At 38.6% G+C, this 13,873-nt stretch overlaps 1 protein-coding gene across 1 annotated transcript in view; it reads right to left on the reverse strand.

Annotated features, from left to right (window-relative positions):
• Window positions 1–13,873, reverse strand: part of LOC124804024 (DE-cadherin) — a 628,442-nt gene that overhangs the window by 24,843 nt on the left and 589,726 nt on the right. Inside the window, exons 14-19 of the mRNA XM_047264719.1 lie at window positions 11,914–12,220; window positions 11,616–11,803; window positions 11,337–11,519; window positions 11,044–11,199; window positions 6,147–6,347; window positions 3,036–3,274 (exon numbers count right to left, since the gene is read on the reverse strand). Coding sequence (XP_047120675.1) covers window positions 3,036–3,274; window positions 6,147–6,347; window positions 11,044–11,199; window positions 11,337–11,519; window positions 11,616–11,803; window positions 11,914–12,220 — 1,274 coding nt within the window. The remainder of the gene's footprint in view (window positions 1–3,035; window positions 3,275–6,146; window positions 6,348–11,043; window positions 11,200–11,336; window positions 11,520–11,615; window positions 11,804–11,913; window positions 12,221–13,873) is intronic.

Consider the following 13,873-nt stretch of genomic DNA (forward strand, 5'->3'; position numbering starts at 1 on the left):
GTCAGACAAGCCTGAGTAAATAAAATATGGGAGCGTAATCTGGCTAGGGCGAAGGCATGTTTGCGGAGGGAATGTAAATAAAACTTAATGGGGTCGTTGTGGGGATGTTGTGAGGGTGACATGGTATTAGAAGGTGGAAAGTGTAAAATGAGGCTGAAATGAAAATGAAAATAAAAATACATGGGGAGAGATAAAGGTGAACTAGAAATCAACTGGAGATCTGGTGTGAAAAAAGTCGAAAAAGTCGAAAAAGTGTCGGTTAAAGCTGGGCTATGTTGATCCTGTGGCGGACTTGGGTTGGTAAACAACGATGTGCACAAAGGTTAGGTGGTTGTGTTGCCGCCAAAACACGTTAAAGGGTGGAGAAATTTGGGAAAATTTCAAAAAAACTGCGTGTAAATGTATTAAAAGGAATGGTTTTGTGGTGGCAGATTATGAAAATGAGGCTAACAATTGTCTGACGTAGAAATAATGACGTTAAAACCTGTGGGAAGCGGCTAAAAATGATCAGTGATGTGGGAAAAACGGAAATGGAAATAAAGTGAAAGTTATTAGAACTAACCGAAATAGTTGTTTAATAGGTGAAAGGAACTGTTTCTGAACTGGAAACGGTGGATTTTATAGCAGCGGTAGTGTTGAAAGTGGAAAAAAAAAATTTTTGGTTATGGTTTGGAAGTGGGTTACGTATTATAGAGTATATATATAGGCGGGATAAAATTGTATGGTAGATTACGCAAAAAACCTTATGGAACTTCAATTCTGGATGAAAATGCGCGTCGAACATGTCTCAACAAGTTCTTTGTTTTAAAACTGTAATATTTCTACAGTCATGGGATCAAGAGATTACCCCCAGACTGTTGTAAATAGTGAAGGAGAATGTATTATTGAAGACTAATGTCTGTTATGTGTATCTGCTATGTTTAATACTTATGGGAACCAGCTACGAACTTGCACACCAACCTAATACTAATTCAGAAAAGGAGAATAAACAACTGCTCCAAAACTGTTTGAGTCATTCAGTGAAATTTCTAAGGAGTGAAGATATTTGCCTCGACCCAAGCCATCTGAATTCAATATTATTCCACATATCTGTGATGCTGTCTAGAACAATATGATCTCTTGTACCTCAAATCTGCACCACTTGCGGGTTGCTGTTAAACAGTTGTGGATCAGCACGGCACCCAAACTTTTTGGCATTCTAGTTTGTTTAATAATATGCTCCACTGATCACATTTATTCCACTCATTTACGAAATTCTTAAACGGTATGAAAGTACTTATCAAAGAGAAACTTCTTCAATTTCTATTTGAAAACACTACCATTGTTGTCAGACATGATTTTTGTGAGACAGTGGTCAACGAAATACATTAAATGAACTCTCAGTTGCAAATGAGGGCAACTATCAGCTGTAGAATGGAATCACAACAATGAGAATTTGTGCCGGACCAGGACTCGAACCCGGATTTTCCACTTATCGCGAGCGGTCGCCTTACCATTTGGCTATCCGTGCATGGTCCACGGTCAGACCCAAATTTCCATATGTCATCAACCATGCTTCCATGACCTGTACTCGTACATCCATTCTGTATATTCCCGTACAGATCAGATGTACTTTAAAGTCACTTGCCTGGAATCGGCAGATAAATATGATATTTCAGTGCCTGTGTTTGCAATATCCTATTTATCTGCCGATTCTGGGCAAGCGACTTTCAAGTATAACGTCTGAACTGTACATAATGAATGTACAAGTTTCAGACACATGGCTGACAGCATATTGAAGTTTGGGGCTGACTGTGGGCCATGCACGAATAGGTAAATGGTAAGGTTAGAGGGGAAACTGGGGTTCGAGTCCCGATCCAGCACAAATTTTCATTGTTGTCATTCCATTCTACAGCTGATGGTTGTCCTCATTCGCAATTGCAAATTTATGTAATGTGCCTGTTCCTCAGGACATGCATGAATGTCAAAAGGAACTTTGCTTCATAATCAGAACAACATAGGCACTGCAATATCGTACTGGTCAATGAGTTTTGCAGCTGTGTGTTTTCCTGTTTTCTGGGCCACAGTTAAATTCACTAGATGGTAGAGCAGATCTTTTTTCTTCTCATGCTGTATTTGTCAAGACCTATCATGGTATGAAACACCACAAATTTGAAACTTCCTGGCAGATTAAAACTGTGTGCCGGACCGAGACTCGAACTCGGGACCTTTGCCTTTCGCGGGCAAGTGCTCTACCGACTGAGCTACCCAAGCATGACCCACGCCCCGTCCTCACAGCTTTACTTCTGCCAGTACCTCGTCTCTTACCTTCCAAACTTTACAGAAGCTCTCCTGCGAACCTTGCAGAACTAGCACTCCTGAAAGAAAGGATATTGCGGAGACATGGCTTAGCTACAGCCTGGAGGATGTTTCCAGGATGAGATTTCTACTCTGCAGCGGAGTGTGCGCCGATATGAAACTTCCTGGCAGATTAAAACTGTGTGTCTTTCTTTCAGGAGTGCTAGATTCACTGTAGTGATATTTTGGCCTTTTTAAAATGTTATTGCATGTTCCATGGGTGAAACTGAGTGTATAGCATAACAGTAGTGTGGTTGGGAGGGTTTTCTATACGAACTAATAACAAGGCATGTGTAATATAGAACTAAACTGTGCATTATGTACATCAAGCAAATATTTAAGACAAATTACAATTCTAGAAAACTTAGATTAATATCTGATCAACTTCAGAATATGAATCAGCTGTAGTTTCATGCATTATCCTGAAGTTTATGCAGCAAGTAGAAAATAACAAGAAGTCTGTATAAGTTTGGTGACAAGACTTTCTCCCAAACATGAGGTAATACTAGTGTAAAATCATCACAAAGAATAAAGTCAAAATTTTCTAGCAATAATTTATATTTATAAGCCTGTTGAACACCATAAATAATTTTAGTTAAAGTACTCTCTCTCTCTCTCTCTCTCTCTCTCTCTCTCTCTCTCTCTCTCTCTCTCTCTCTCTGTAATTTCTTTTCATAAGCTTTGAAGCAACAACATACCTTTCACCAACTGCAGTGCCTCCATTGAGGCAGACAATTCTCTCTGGTAGAACTGCACAGCTGCAAATGGGATCTACTACCGCCCTTACACCCACAAATGAGGATGTATTTGTATACACAGCATATGGTTTATTTGTTTTGTTGAGAAAATTTCTACAAGACGACTCACAATATACTTTTTCTAATAAACATTCATCAATATTTATCATCAGCATTTTCACACCCAGGTCTCGTTCAATCTGAAAAAGAGAACACACCAAATTGGTGAACCTTAATAATTCAGTCCTCTCACTGGTCTCTGCAACTACCAGGCAGCCCACAACTTTTTCCCTTATTTTCATTCTATCTGTAGTGTGTTAATTAATGTTCTTAGATACCAAAAACAGATGCTATTATGAAAACTTTCATACAGGTCACAAGTGTTGCACATTCATCTCATGAACACAAATATTTTCCAACTACTCTTATTACACTACATACATCTTGTTTGAGTAGTATTAAGTTCAGAACATAACAGTTTAAACAGCATCACAAAAGTAATAAATTCAATAATTACAGCAACTGAGTCACTATTTATGCACTCTTTTTCCACTAACAAATGAATGTACTATTTTAAGCATCGTTGTTTTTCTATAACTCAACCTCCACCCCATGCTGCTCAGAGATGTACGAGGTCTGTTCAAAAAATTCCAGAACTTCGTCCACAAAATTACTTGTGAATGGTCTCCTCCTAAATACTCTCCTCCACAACTGATACACCACTCCCTAAGACCATTTCCACTTCTGAAAACAGTCTCATCTATAGTTGCAAACCTCCATTCTTTCAACAGGATTTTCAACTTTGGAAATAAAAAAAAAAAAGTCCATAGGTGCCAGGTCTGGAGAGTACGAAGGATGAGGCGACACACTGATTTTGTGTTTTGCGCAATTGCCACACACCATTGGGGATGAATGTTAGGTGCATTATCATGATGCAAAAGCCCTGAATTGTCTCACCACATTTTCTCGCAGGAATCGCAACACTTCCCGATAGTACCATCAATTTAACTGTTTGGTCCTGTGCCATGCATTCATAACTGTAGACCCATATCTCATCACCAGTTATGAGTCTCTTAATGAACATCTCATTCTCATTTGTATGATCCAAAAGCTCTTGACAGATTGTGAGGTGCAGGTTTCCTGCGCATTCCAAGATGCTGCAACAGGGTTTCATGACATGATTAAACTGAAATGTTACATTCTTCTGCAATCTCTCTGATCAGTCTTCAATTGCCACACACAATTTTGCTGATGTTCCCGAGGTGAGCGTTATTGGTAGATGTCAAAGGGCATCTTGAATGAAGATCATCTTTAACTTCCATCCAACCATTTTTAAACAGTGTGAACCACTTCGAACATCGAGTATAGTTTAAGCACTTATCACCATAGGCACTTATTTGGTGTGTGTCTTTAAAGGTTTACTTGAGTTTCACACAAAATTTAATGCAGGCGCATTGCTCCTCTAACTCTGCCATCTCAAAATTCGCAAACTGTGCAACACATTGTTCTACTCAATATAGCACTGAAAAATAACTAACAGGCATAAAACAATGACACTTCTGTCCGTTACACATTAACCACAGGCGTGTGCAGAGGTACCAATCACATTTTGCTCCAACAAACAACTGACACTAAATTACGGGTGTTCTGGAATGTTTTGAACAGATCTCATATTTAGTTTTATTATTACATCTAGTCGACCCATTCAGCCCTGAAACTTACATTTTTTAATGCATGCAACTGACAAATACTTTAAAATCTGTGCCAATACCGATTATTCACATTCAGTTTTTTTTTTTTTTCCTTTTACAAAGGTACATAAGATAAAGGGCGCAAGCCGTTTTTCTATCATGTGGTGAAAATCACTGTGAAATAAGGCCAATTACATGTAACCAAGATATTCATTTCTGAAATAATTTCTCTGCTATGCATTTTGCCTTGCCAGTTAATTTGTATTCAAAAATTTTTATTTTATTTTTAATTTCTCACTTTAATATTCCCCTACAACATTCAAGTACAATTCATTGTAGCCTACATCCCAAGTAAGATTGTAGCTTCAGCAAAGGTTGCTTCCTCCTATCGAACACGATCTTCTGACAATATGCCCACTACAAACCCACTGTCTGTACCCAATAAGGAGTGAATGTGAGAGAGAAATAACATATTGCCTGTTGGTTACTGCCTGGAACATCAGTTCTAAACTGAAGACTCTCTCTGGCTCTCCCTTTCAGCTAGCAATAATAAGATTCTTTCCCTGCTTTTTTTTTTTCAAATTTTATTCTGACATTGAAATTAATGTCATGACTATTGTAATGGGCTAACAAGACTTCACAAAACAACCTGAGTGGGCCCATTTGTCGTATTCCAAACAAGGAATAAATTCCTTTCTGTTCATGATAATCTAGGTCTTATAATTCAATGGCCCCCAAGAGCATGCCCACATCATGGCAATCCTGACCAGGTCCCTTCTCAGGCTGTAAGCTGCCAATATGCAAGAATTTCAATTTGGAACTGCTATTGCCAATACAATGATGAAATTATAACAACTGAATCTTAGTGTTTGATACATACAAAACCACGAACAATTGAATTCAATGTAATTCAGTACACTTTATCTGACATAGTAAGAAAGTCATCTATGCCTGCACTAACTTAGATAACTTCCTTGTTTCTGTGTTTCTGTTCCCTTACTTCATCTTCAAAATCTCTCTTTTCCTTTAGCTTTTAGAAACACACAGCTCCAAAAGAAATGGTTCCTCTAACGTAAAATTTCTTTGAATTCTGTTATGTCAGAGTAGCAATAATAGCAGTAATAATATTAATAAAGAGGTATGAAAAGCAATCACAAAACATATGAACTATTAATTATATATAATACCATGCTCACCATAGGGAGTGCATAGTATGATATGTTTAAGTGACAAAACTAAATCTAAATATTCAACCTAAGTGCTCAACAGAAAAAAAGAAAAAAGGGGAAAGAGGGGGGGGGGGGGGGGGGGGGGGAGGACAGACTTTCATGCTACTGTTCCACCCTACTCCCCAAAAGTAGTCAGTAAGCAATAAACCCACCTCATCTTGATGCTCTGCCACTATTGCATTTAACCGTTCTGGTTGGTAGTAAGGAGACCCATGTGCCGAAAACCTTACATCTAGTACATCCGTGCTATCATTGTGAGGTGAATGGAGAACTGTAAAAACGTCCACATTTTCAAGGCTCACATTGAGGAATTTTGAAAGTTTTAACTGAAGCAGGTTCTTCATGCTGGGTTTCTGAAATATAAAAATAGGGTAGAATTAAAAATACGTAGTGCAATATCATTTATGTGAGAAGTAGAAAGTGACTATCAGTAAAGCTGAATATTTTAGGGGTCAGTAAGCTGATTGTTTTAGATGAACATACAACAGAACAGATCAATGACTTCTGGAGGCAGCACACACAAGAAAATTATATTAATATAATACATCTCAAGATACTTCTGTTCAATATTGTGAGCAAGGAGCAATATCAGTTTTTAGCTTCTAAGACTCAAAGAACTGCCTAGAAGCAGTCAATTACAGATCTGTAAATGCCCAAATGTTGGGGCAGTGTGAGATATTGTTGCAGTGTTGCAGAGCTCCCAATAATTTTACACTCACTTGCCACCTTCTCTTCTAACCTCTTAATTCAATAAACCTAACATATCCTCTAAAATACGTTAAAATTGATCATCTGTGGTCATATGATGTCCTAATGGATCAATAATCACTACCGGCTTTGGATCAAACTCTACGGCTGCTTTTATTGTGCAACTACATAACAGGTAATAAATACTCCTCAGCGTTGTCTCGGCAGGGATGGGCCTAAGCCAGTACTTAGTAACAGACAGAACACTTGCCAGTGTCTGTCCTTGGATGTTGCGTTATACCAGCAAATCCCCTAGGATGAAACAGTGCCAATTGCCCCCTCAGATTGCATCACTCTTTGAGATAATCTCAGCCCTGGTTTTGCCACCTCTCGCAGTGGCAATTTCTTTCCATGCCACTAATTATGCTTTATTTTCCAGCCATAACTCACCAACTTCAGTATTTCATCAGGAATCATAAAAATTCTGATTCATACATAAATTTGCTACAAGGATAGAGTTTAGCCGGAAATGTTTTCTTCAACTGTAACTGTAAATCGAACTTACAAGTACATGACAGATTTCCGATTGTTTTATTTACAATATGTGAAGTTCAGAATTCAAATATTGATGTCCCAAAGCAGTTTCATGCAACTCTAAAAACTCTCAAGAAAATCAGTTTTGAAGTTAACCAAGTGACTCTAAATCATTAATGGTACAACAATTTTCAAAGTCAGTATGGCCTTATTGGGAGCACTCAAGAGGTAATTGCTGGATCGCTGGTTCTAGTCTCATTTTGGTCATACTTTTTTTGTTGCAAACCCATCCCCCAACCAAATTCAAATACGTATGTCATTAAAACATTAAATTTAAAGATATGATAATTAACAAATATCTCATTATCATTTTTATGAAAATTTAATGCGAATTGAGGGCAACACAATACTAATAGCACCTCTTTATGATGACAGTTCAAACCTGCAGTGTGCTTGCTACTATTAGTTAGTGACAGTTGTGGTAACCGAGATCCCAGCTCTTACACTAGTGGAATTACCTGTGGAGCAGGCCACAGGGGCTTTCAGCAAATACCACTACGGTTTGAAAAGACACATCATCTTTTATGAGGGATAGCCATGGCTTTAGTAGCATTTCAGTGCAGCAGGTAAGTGTTCTGCAGCTTTGAGCATGAAAATCTTGCAAGGCTAAACCAGTTATTATTACCCCTCTATAGTGCTACTGACAGAGCCACAATGTCCATCAAAAATCATTCTACCATTAATGAATTAAAGTCCCTTGAGGAATTTCTAAGTCAATTTACTTAAGAATTTTTTTTAGAGTTGCATGAAACTATTTTGGGTTAGTGATATTTGAGCTCTGAACAAAATTACAAAAATACAATTGACTCGTGTTTCTCTTGTTAGTGTCAAACCACCAGGTTTGGTAAAGAGGATGGATTATAGCAACACAGCATTCTTGACTTTACTGTGGGTGTTATGTTTATGCTGACACACACCGCACTTTTGAGATGACCAAGTGTTTTAATCTACATTTACAGCTACACATACGTGATTACTCTGCTATTCACAATAAAGTGCCTGGCAGAGGGTTCGAACCATCTTCAAGCTGTCTCTCTGCTGTTCCACTCTTGAACGGCGCGCAGGAAAAACGAGCGCTTAAATTTTTCTGTGCAAGCCCTGATTTCTCTTATTTTATCATGATGATCATCTCTCCCTATGTAGGTGGGTGCCAACAGAATGTTTTTGCAGTCAGAGGAGAAAACTGATGATTGAAATTTCTTGAGAAGATCCCATCGCAATGAAAAAAGCCTTTGTTTTAATGATTACCACTCCAATTCAAATATCATGTCTGTGGCACTATCTCACAAAATGAGCTGCCCTTCTCTGAACTTTTTCAGTGTCATCCATCAGTCCCACCTGATGCGGATCCCACACTACACAGCAGTACTACAGAACAGGGCGGACAAGCACGGTATAAGCAATCTCTTTAGTAGACCTGTTGCACCTTCTAAGTGTTCTGCCAAGTGTTCTTTGGTTTGCCCTACCCACAACATTATCTATGTGATTGTTCCAATTTAGGTTATTTTTAATTGTTATCCATAATTATTTAGTTGAATTTACAGCCTTCAGATTTGTGTGATTTATAGCATAATTTACTAGTTATGGAGTTTTTTCAGCTTTCTAATGAGGAGAAACTAAATGCAAAGACTCTCTGAAGACCATCATCTGATTTAAGTACCGCACAAAATGTTAATACTGGAAATCAAAAGTTTAAGAGAACATTTAATAGGAATATTTGTAAAAAAAAAAAATTAATTGATTATGTGGCTGTGGAGTTAAAAATGCATATTGCTTAACAGAGAACTCCTGCGGATCAAAGCAGTAGTTACTGACATCAACCACTTAAGTGCCAAACTAAAGAAATATGGTTCTTCAGCTGTTTGCATACAAAACTATTTCAGACTGTCACTTTTTGGAACAGTCAATGTAGTTGTACAATTTGTTAGTGCAGAGAGAAAGAAAATTGCAGTTTATAACTAAGTAGTTAGGGGTAATATGTATGTGGTAAATTTTTATTAAAATAAGTTTGTTTCTGTGGTTCTTTTGAAATGGCCTTAATCGGTAATGTTGAAACTGAATCATCATGAAACCTAGGTGTTTTCAGAGGTCCAAGTAATTTTAGCACCGAACTGGATGTTGCAGTGGAAGGTCATTAAGACAAAGCACCTGTGTTCAAATGAATATCCAAAACCATCCAAAATGAAAAGATTGGACTGCAGTCCTTGACAAGATGGTAAAGAAGTATTTATCATGATCTTGCCCTGCTAGGTAGAATTTTTAGCCCCAATCTGTAAACACAGTTTACGACTGGCAGAAAGACATTAGTAACCAGATACTGGATGACGGCTATGTAAAGAGTGAAACTGCAAAACACTTCTTTGTCACAAAAATTTCTTTCCAGATGTAATTTTAATTATTGGCTGAATTATTCTGTGAATTTCCACCACTGGCCAAAGTTCTCTTCAGTCAGCTACAACACAGACATTGGTGTGTGTTCTGCACATAAGGCCGTGTCAGCATTCAATGTAAATATCACTAAGATCTAAGAAGAAATTAATCTCACCAGCAGTAATGAACCCAATGATTGCTCACTGAAGAAAAGGAAGCTAGACAGGCCTGTGTGGAAAAGAGAAGCGAATGAAGTGTTCGACACCACTTTCCTGGGCTAGATATTGTTTTAGTGTCTCAGGGCACCTTATAGCTACATCATTGTTTCTTCCAGGGAAGTTCCATTTACATTATTGAAAGTTGCCTTGAGATATCAAAGACAGTGCGTTCAGGGTATATCTTTCTGGATAACCTGAAACTACTTCATGAACTGTCTGTCATCTATTTAGCACAAGGATTCAGGTCACTGTCTGCTGCTGTAAGTTTATAACAACCAACAATCCAGAGATGATGATCACTAAATCTTTCAAGTTGGTGAAGCTAATTATTACAATGATGTCAGTCAAAGCAGAAGGGTGTTTTTCCACTTTGAAAAATATAAAAACATTCTTAAGGAACTATCAACTAGGAAATATTTTAGTCTTGGGAAAGCTTTCTACTGAAAGAGATCTCATGATGGAGATTACAGATGTCTATTAGCACGTTATTGATATGGTTCTACCACTGAAAAACAGGAGGGCAAAATTTCAAGAAAAGGTAGGTAACAAAAAATGTGGTTATACTGTATAATTTGCTCCTTATTTAGGTGCTTTAGATACAGAATGTACAGTAGTTTTAAAAGAAATGTAGTTCAATATTTAATGATATTCAATTTTATTGTTATTTCTACAAAATTCTCATATTTCTGTAAATGCATGGTGACTTTGTACCTTCATATTTTTTGCATGACAAGCACCCCTCTCACATCACATGACCTTCCTGGATTCACACTGGCTGATGGCAAAAGTTTGCATCTCCAATATAATACCCATATAAGAAAGCTATTGACTGATGTTACTGATGTTTTCTTAAAGCATGTGTCCTAGTGCTTCTGTAAATTGTTCTAATGGGTTTATTTCCCACTAGTAACCATCATAGTAATGAAACAAGTAGCTCCAAACACAAAATAACTCCACTGAAAATGCTGCGTCAAGATAATTCCAGTAATTAATAATGAACACTTTAACTTTGCTACTTTTGTTTTATTATTGCACTTATATTTTTGTTTTGTGCACATGTGGACAGCATAATAGTCACAGCACATCTATAAATGTAATTATAATGAAGAACCTTGATAATCCAAAAGCACATCAGTTTGTGCAGTTTCAATTACAGGTACAAATGCAAATGAGTACAAACCCCATTTGGTCCAGGAGCTACAAATTCTTCTGCTGTTACACCATAAAATCTAATTGAACCCGATTTGTCCACTGCTTCTTCAGGAATTTCTTTCACAGTGACATTTACATAAGCATTTACTTCATGTTCCTTCACAAATATTCCTTCTTCTCGCACCTGCAACATTTTGGAAAGGAATGCTATTGAAGTAGAATTATGATTAAATAATACCACTTTTTGCAGCACAAAAACATGTATTTCACAAGTTTATTTCATATTTAGTTTCAGTCGTTTACTGTAGTGCATTTACTTACAGTGAATTCTAGAAGATATTCTCCACCTTGTGTTCCAGCAAGCATTGTGATCATACCAGTGCCAGCATCTAAATTGAAATTAGGATGTGATTCACCTTTCCACCTAAAATGTTTGTCAGGTAAATCCCAATCATCAGGGTCTTCAACATAAACCTGACCTATTTCTGTGTTTGGAGCCTCCCCCTGCAAGGAACAAAACCATGAGAAATTTGTAGCTTATTTATATAGCTTATGCACACAAACGAACTGTAGTTAAATCTGGCTCTTTGCTACTCTCACCTTATAATTGTATACAAAAATGGAACTTCTGCCCTCCTGCATAGCATTGTCATTGACATCACCTATTATCACTGTCAGTGTGCTTGTACCAGTTTGCTGAGGTTCTCCACTGTCTGTAATGGTGATTGGCACAAGGTACTTCTTTTTCTCTTCTCGATCAAATACCTTCAGTGCAAATAAACTGTTTCCTGCAATGTAAGAAAAGGAAGACATTATCCTATAAGAACAGAGTTCAAAACTTGCTATCATTATGAGGACTGCTTTTCATATCGTGTAAATTAATTATACCTAGACATACCTCTTATCTCAAATTTTTCAGTTGTGTCTCTATCTGCTTCTACACTCATCCTGAAAGTAAATGGTGGACCATTTTTCGGGCCATCGTAATCTGTAGCATTCAATGCAGTTATATTGCCAGGTTCTTTATTTTCTTCCCATATAACTGGCTTAGCCATGCTGAGGAATGGTGCATTGTCATTAATATCTATTAGGTTAATAATGACCTCTGTGATTGACGATTGGGAAGTTGGTCCACCACCTTCATCATCTGCTGCTATTAAAACCTGCCAGGCTTCATAGCCATTGGGTGGATCTCGGTCCAAAGGCTAAAAACAAAAAGTAACAGTTTTTTTTCGTGAAATTTTATGCTTTACATTTAATGTGTCACTAACAGTACATTAAAACAATGGAAATTCCAAGTAAGAATATCAGCAATGAAGGAAAAGACAGATTGCTACTTATTGTAAAAAAGACACTTGAAGTTGCCGACAAGCACAATCAAAGGCACAGCCTTCATCAGTAAAAGAGAGGCACACACCATTCACACAGGCTCAGTGTCAGGAGGATGTGGGGCAGGGAGATGGAGAGACAAGGAGCAAAAGAGGAGAGAGGAGCGGAGAGGAGCAGAGCGGAATGGAATGGAGTGGAGTGGGAAAAGATGGGCGGGTGCATTGGCACAGAGCTGCAAATAAACAGGGTAGAGATGAGAATGGGTAGGAGATGATAGGACAGAGGCAGTGGAAACTATTGGGTGGACAGTGTAGGTTACCATAGGTTGAGGCAGGGATAATTTCGGGAGCAGAGAATGTGGTTTTAGGATAATTCCCCATCTGTGCAGTTCAGAAAAGCTGATAGTGGAGGGAAGGAACCAGATGGCTCAGGTAGTGAAGCAGCCATTGATATCAAGTGTGTTGTGTTCAGCTGCATGTTGTGCCACAGGGACGTCTACTTTGCTGTTGCACACAGTTTGGTGGAGGCCGTTCATCCTGGTGTACAGCTGGTTGGCAGTCATACCAATATAAAAACCTGTGCAATCATTGCAGCAGAGCTGGTAAATGACATTGCTACTTTCACAGGTGCCCCAGCCCCTGATTGTTAGGATAAACCTTTGACAGGACTGGAATAGGAAGTGATGGCTGTGTGGATTTGGCAGGTTCTGGACCTGGTCTTCCACAAGGATATGATCCTTGTGGCAGGGGGTTGGAATTGGAAATGGCATAGGGACAGATTAGGATGTTTTGGAGGTTGGGTGGACGATGGGCCACCACTTTAGGAGGGGTGGGAAGGATCTCTGATGTAGGATGTTCCTCATTTCAGGGCATGATGATAAGTAATCAAAGCCCTGGTGAAGGATGTAGTTCCTTTGTTCCAGTCTGGGGTGGTATTGGGTGATGAAAGGGATGCTCCTTTGTGGCGGATTCTTGGGGGTGTGAGGAGAAATGGCCCAGGTGATTTGTTTGTTGACTAGATCTGTGAAGACCTTGGTGAGCACTTCAGCATACTGAGCAGGGGAGTATTTGTCACTGCAAATGTGCCATTCCCAGATGACCAGGGTGAGTGGGAGGGATTTTTTTGTGTGAAAGGGGTGACAGCTGTCAAAATGCAGGTGCTGTTGATGGTTGGTTGGTTTATGTGGACAGAGGTGTGCATGAAGCCAGCAGAAAGGAGGACGTCAATATACAGGATGGTGGCATGCTGGGTTAAGAAAGAGCATGTGAAGCAGACAGGGGAGAAGGTGTTGAGACTGTGAAGGAACGAAGACAGGGTGTCTTGTCCAGAGTCCTGGTTATGAAGATAACATCAATGAACCTGAACCAGATTACGGGTTTGGTGTTTAGGAAGGCTACGAAAGTCTCTCCTAGATGGCCAATAAAAAGTTTGGCTTTGATGGTTGGCATTTGGGGCCCATGACTGTGCCGCAGATTTGTTTATATACCTTCCCTTCAAATAAGAAGTAGTTGTGGGTTACGATAAAGTTA

The sequence above is a fragment of the Schistocerca piceifrons genome, chromosome 1 (assembly GCF_021461385.2).
Source record: "Schistocerca piceifrons isolate TAMUIC-IGC-003096 chromosome 1, iqSchPice1.1, whole genome shotgun sequence".
In the NCBI taxonomy this organism is placed as follows: Eukaryota; Metazoa; Arthropoda; class Insecta; order Orthoptera; family Acrididae; genus Schistocerca; species Schistocerca piceifrons.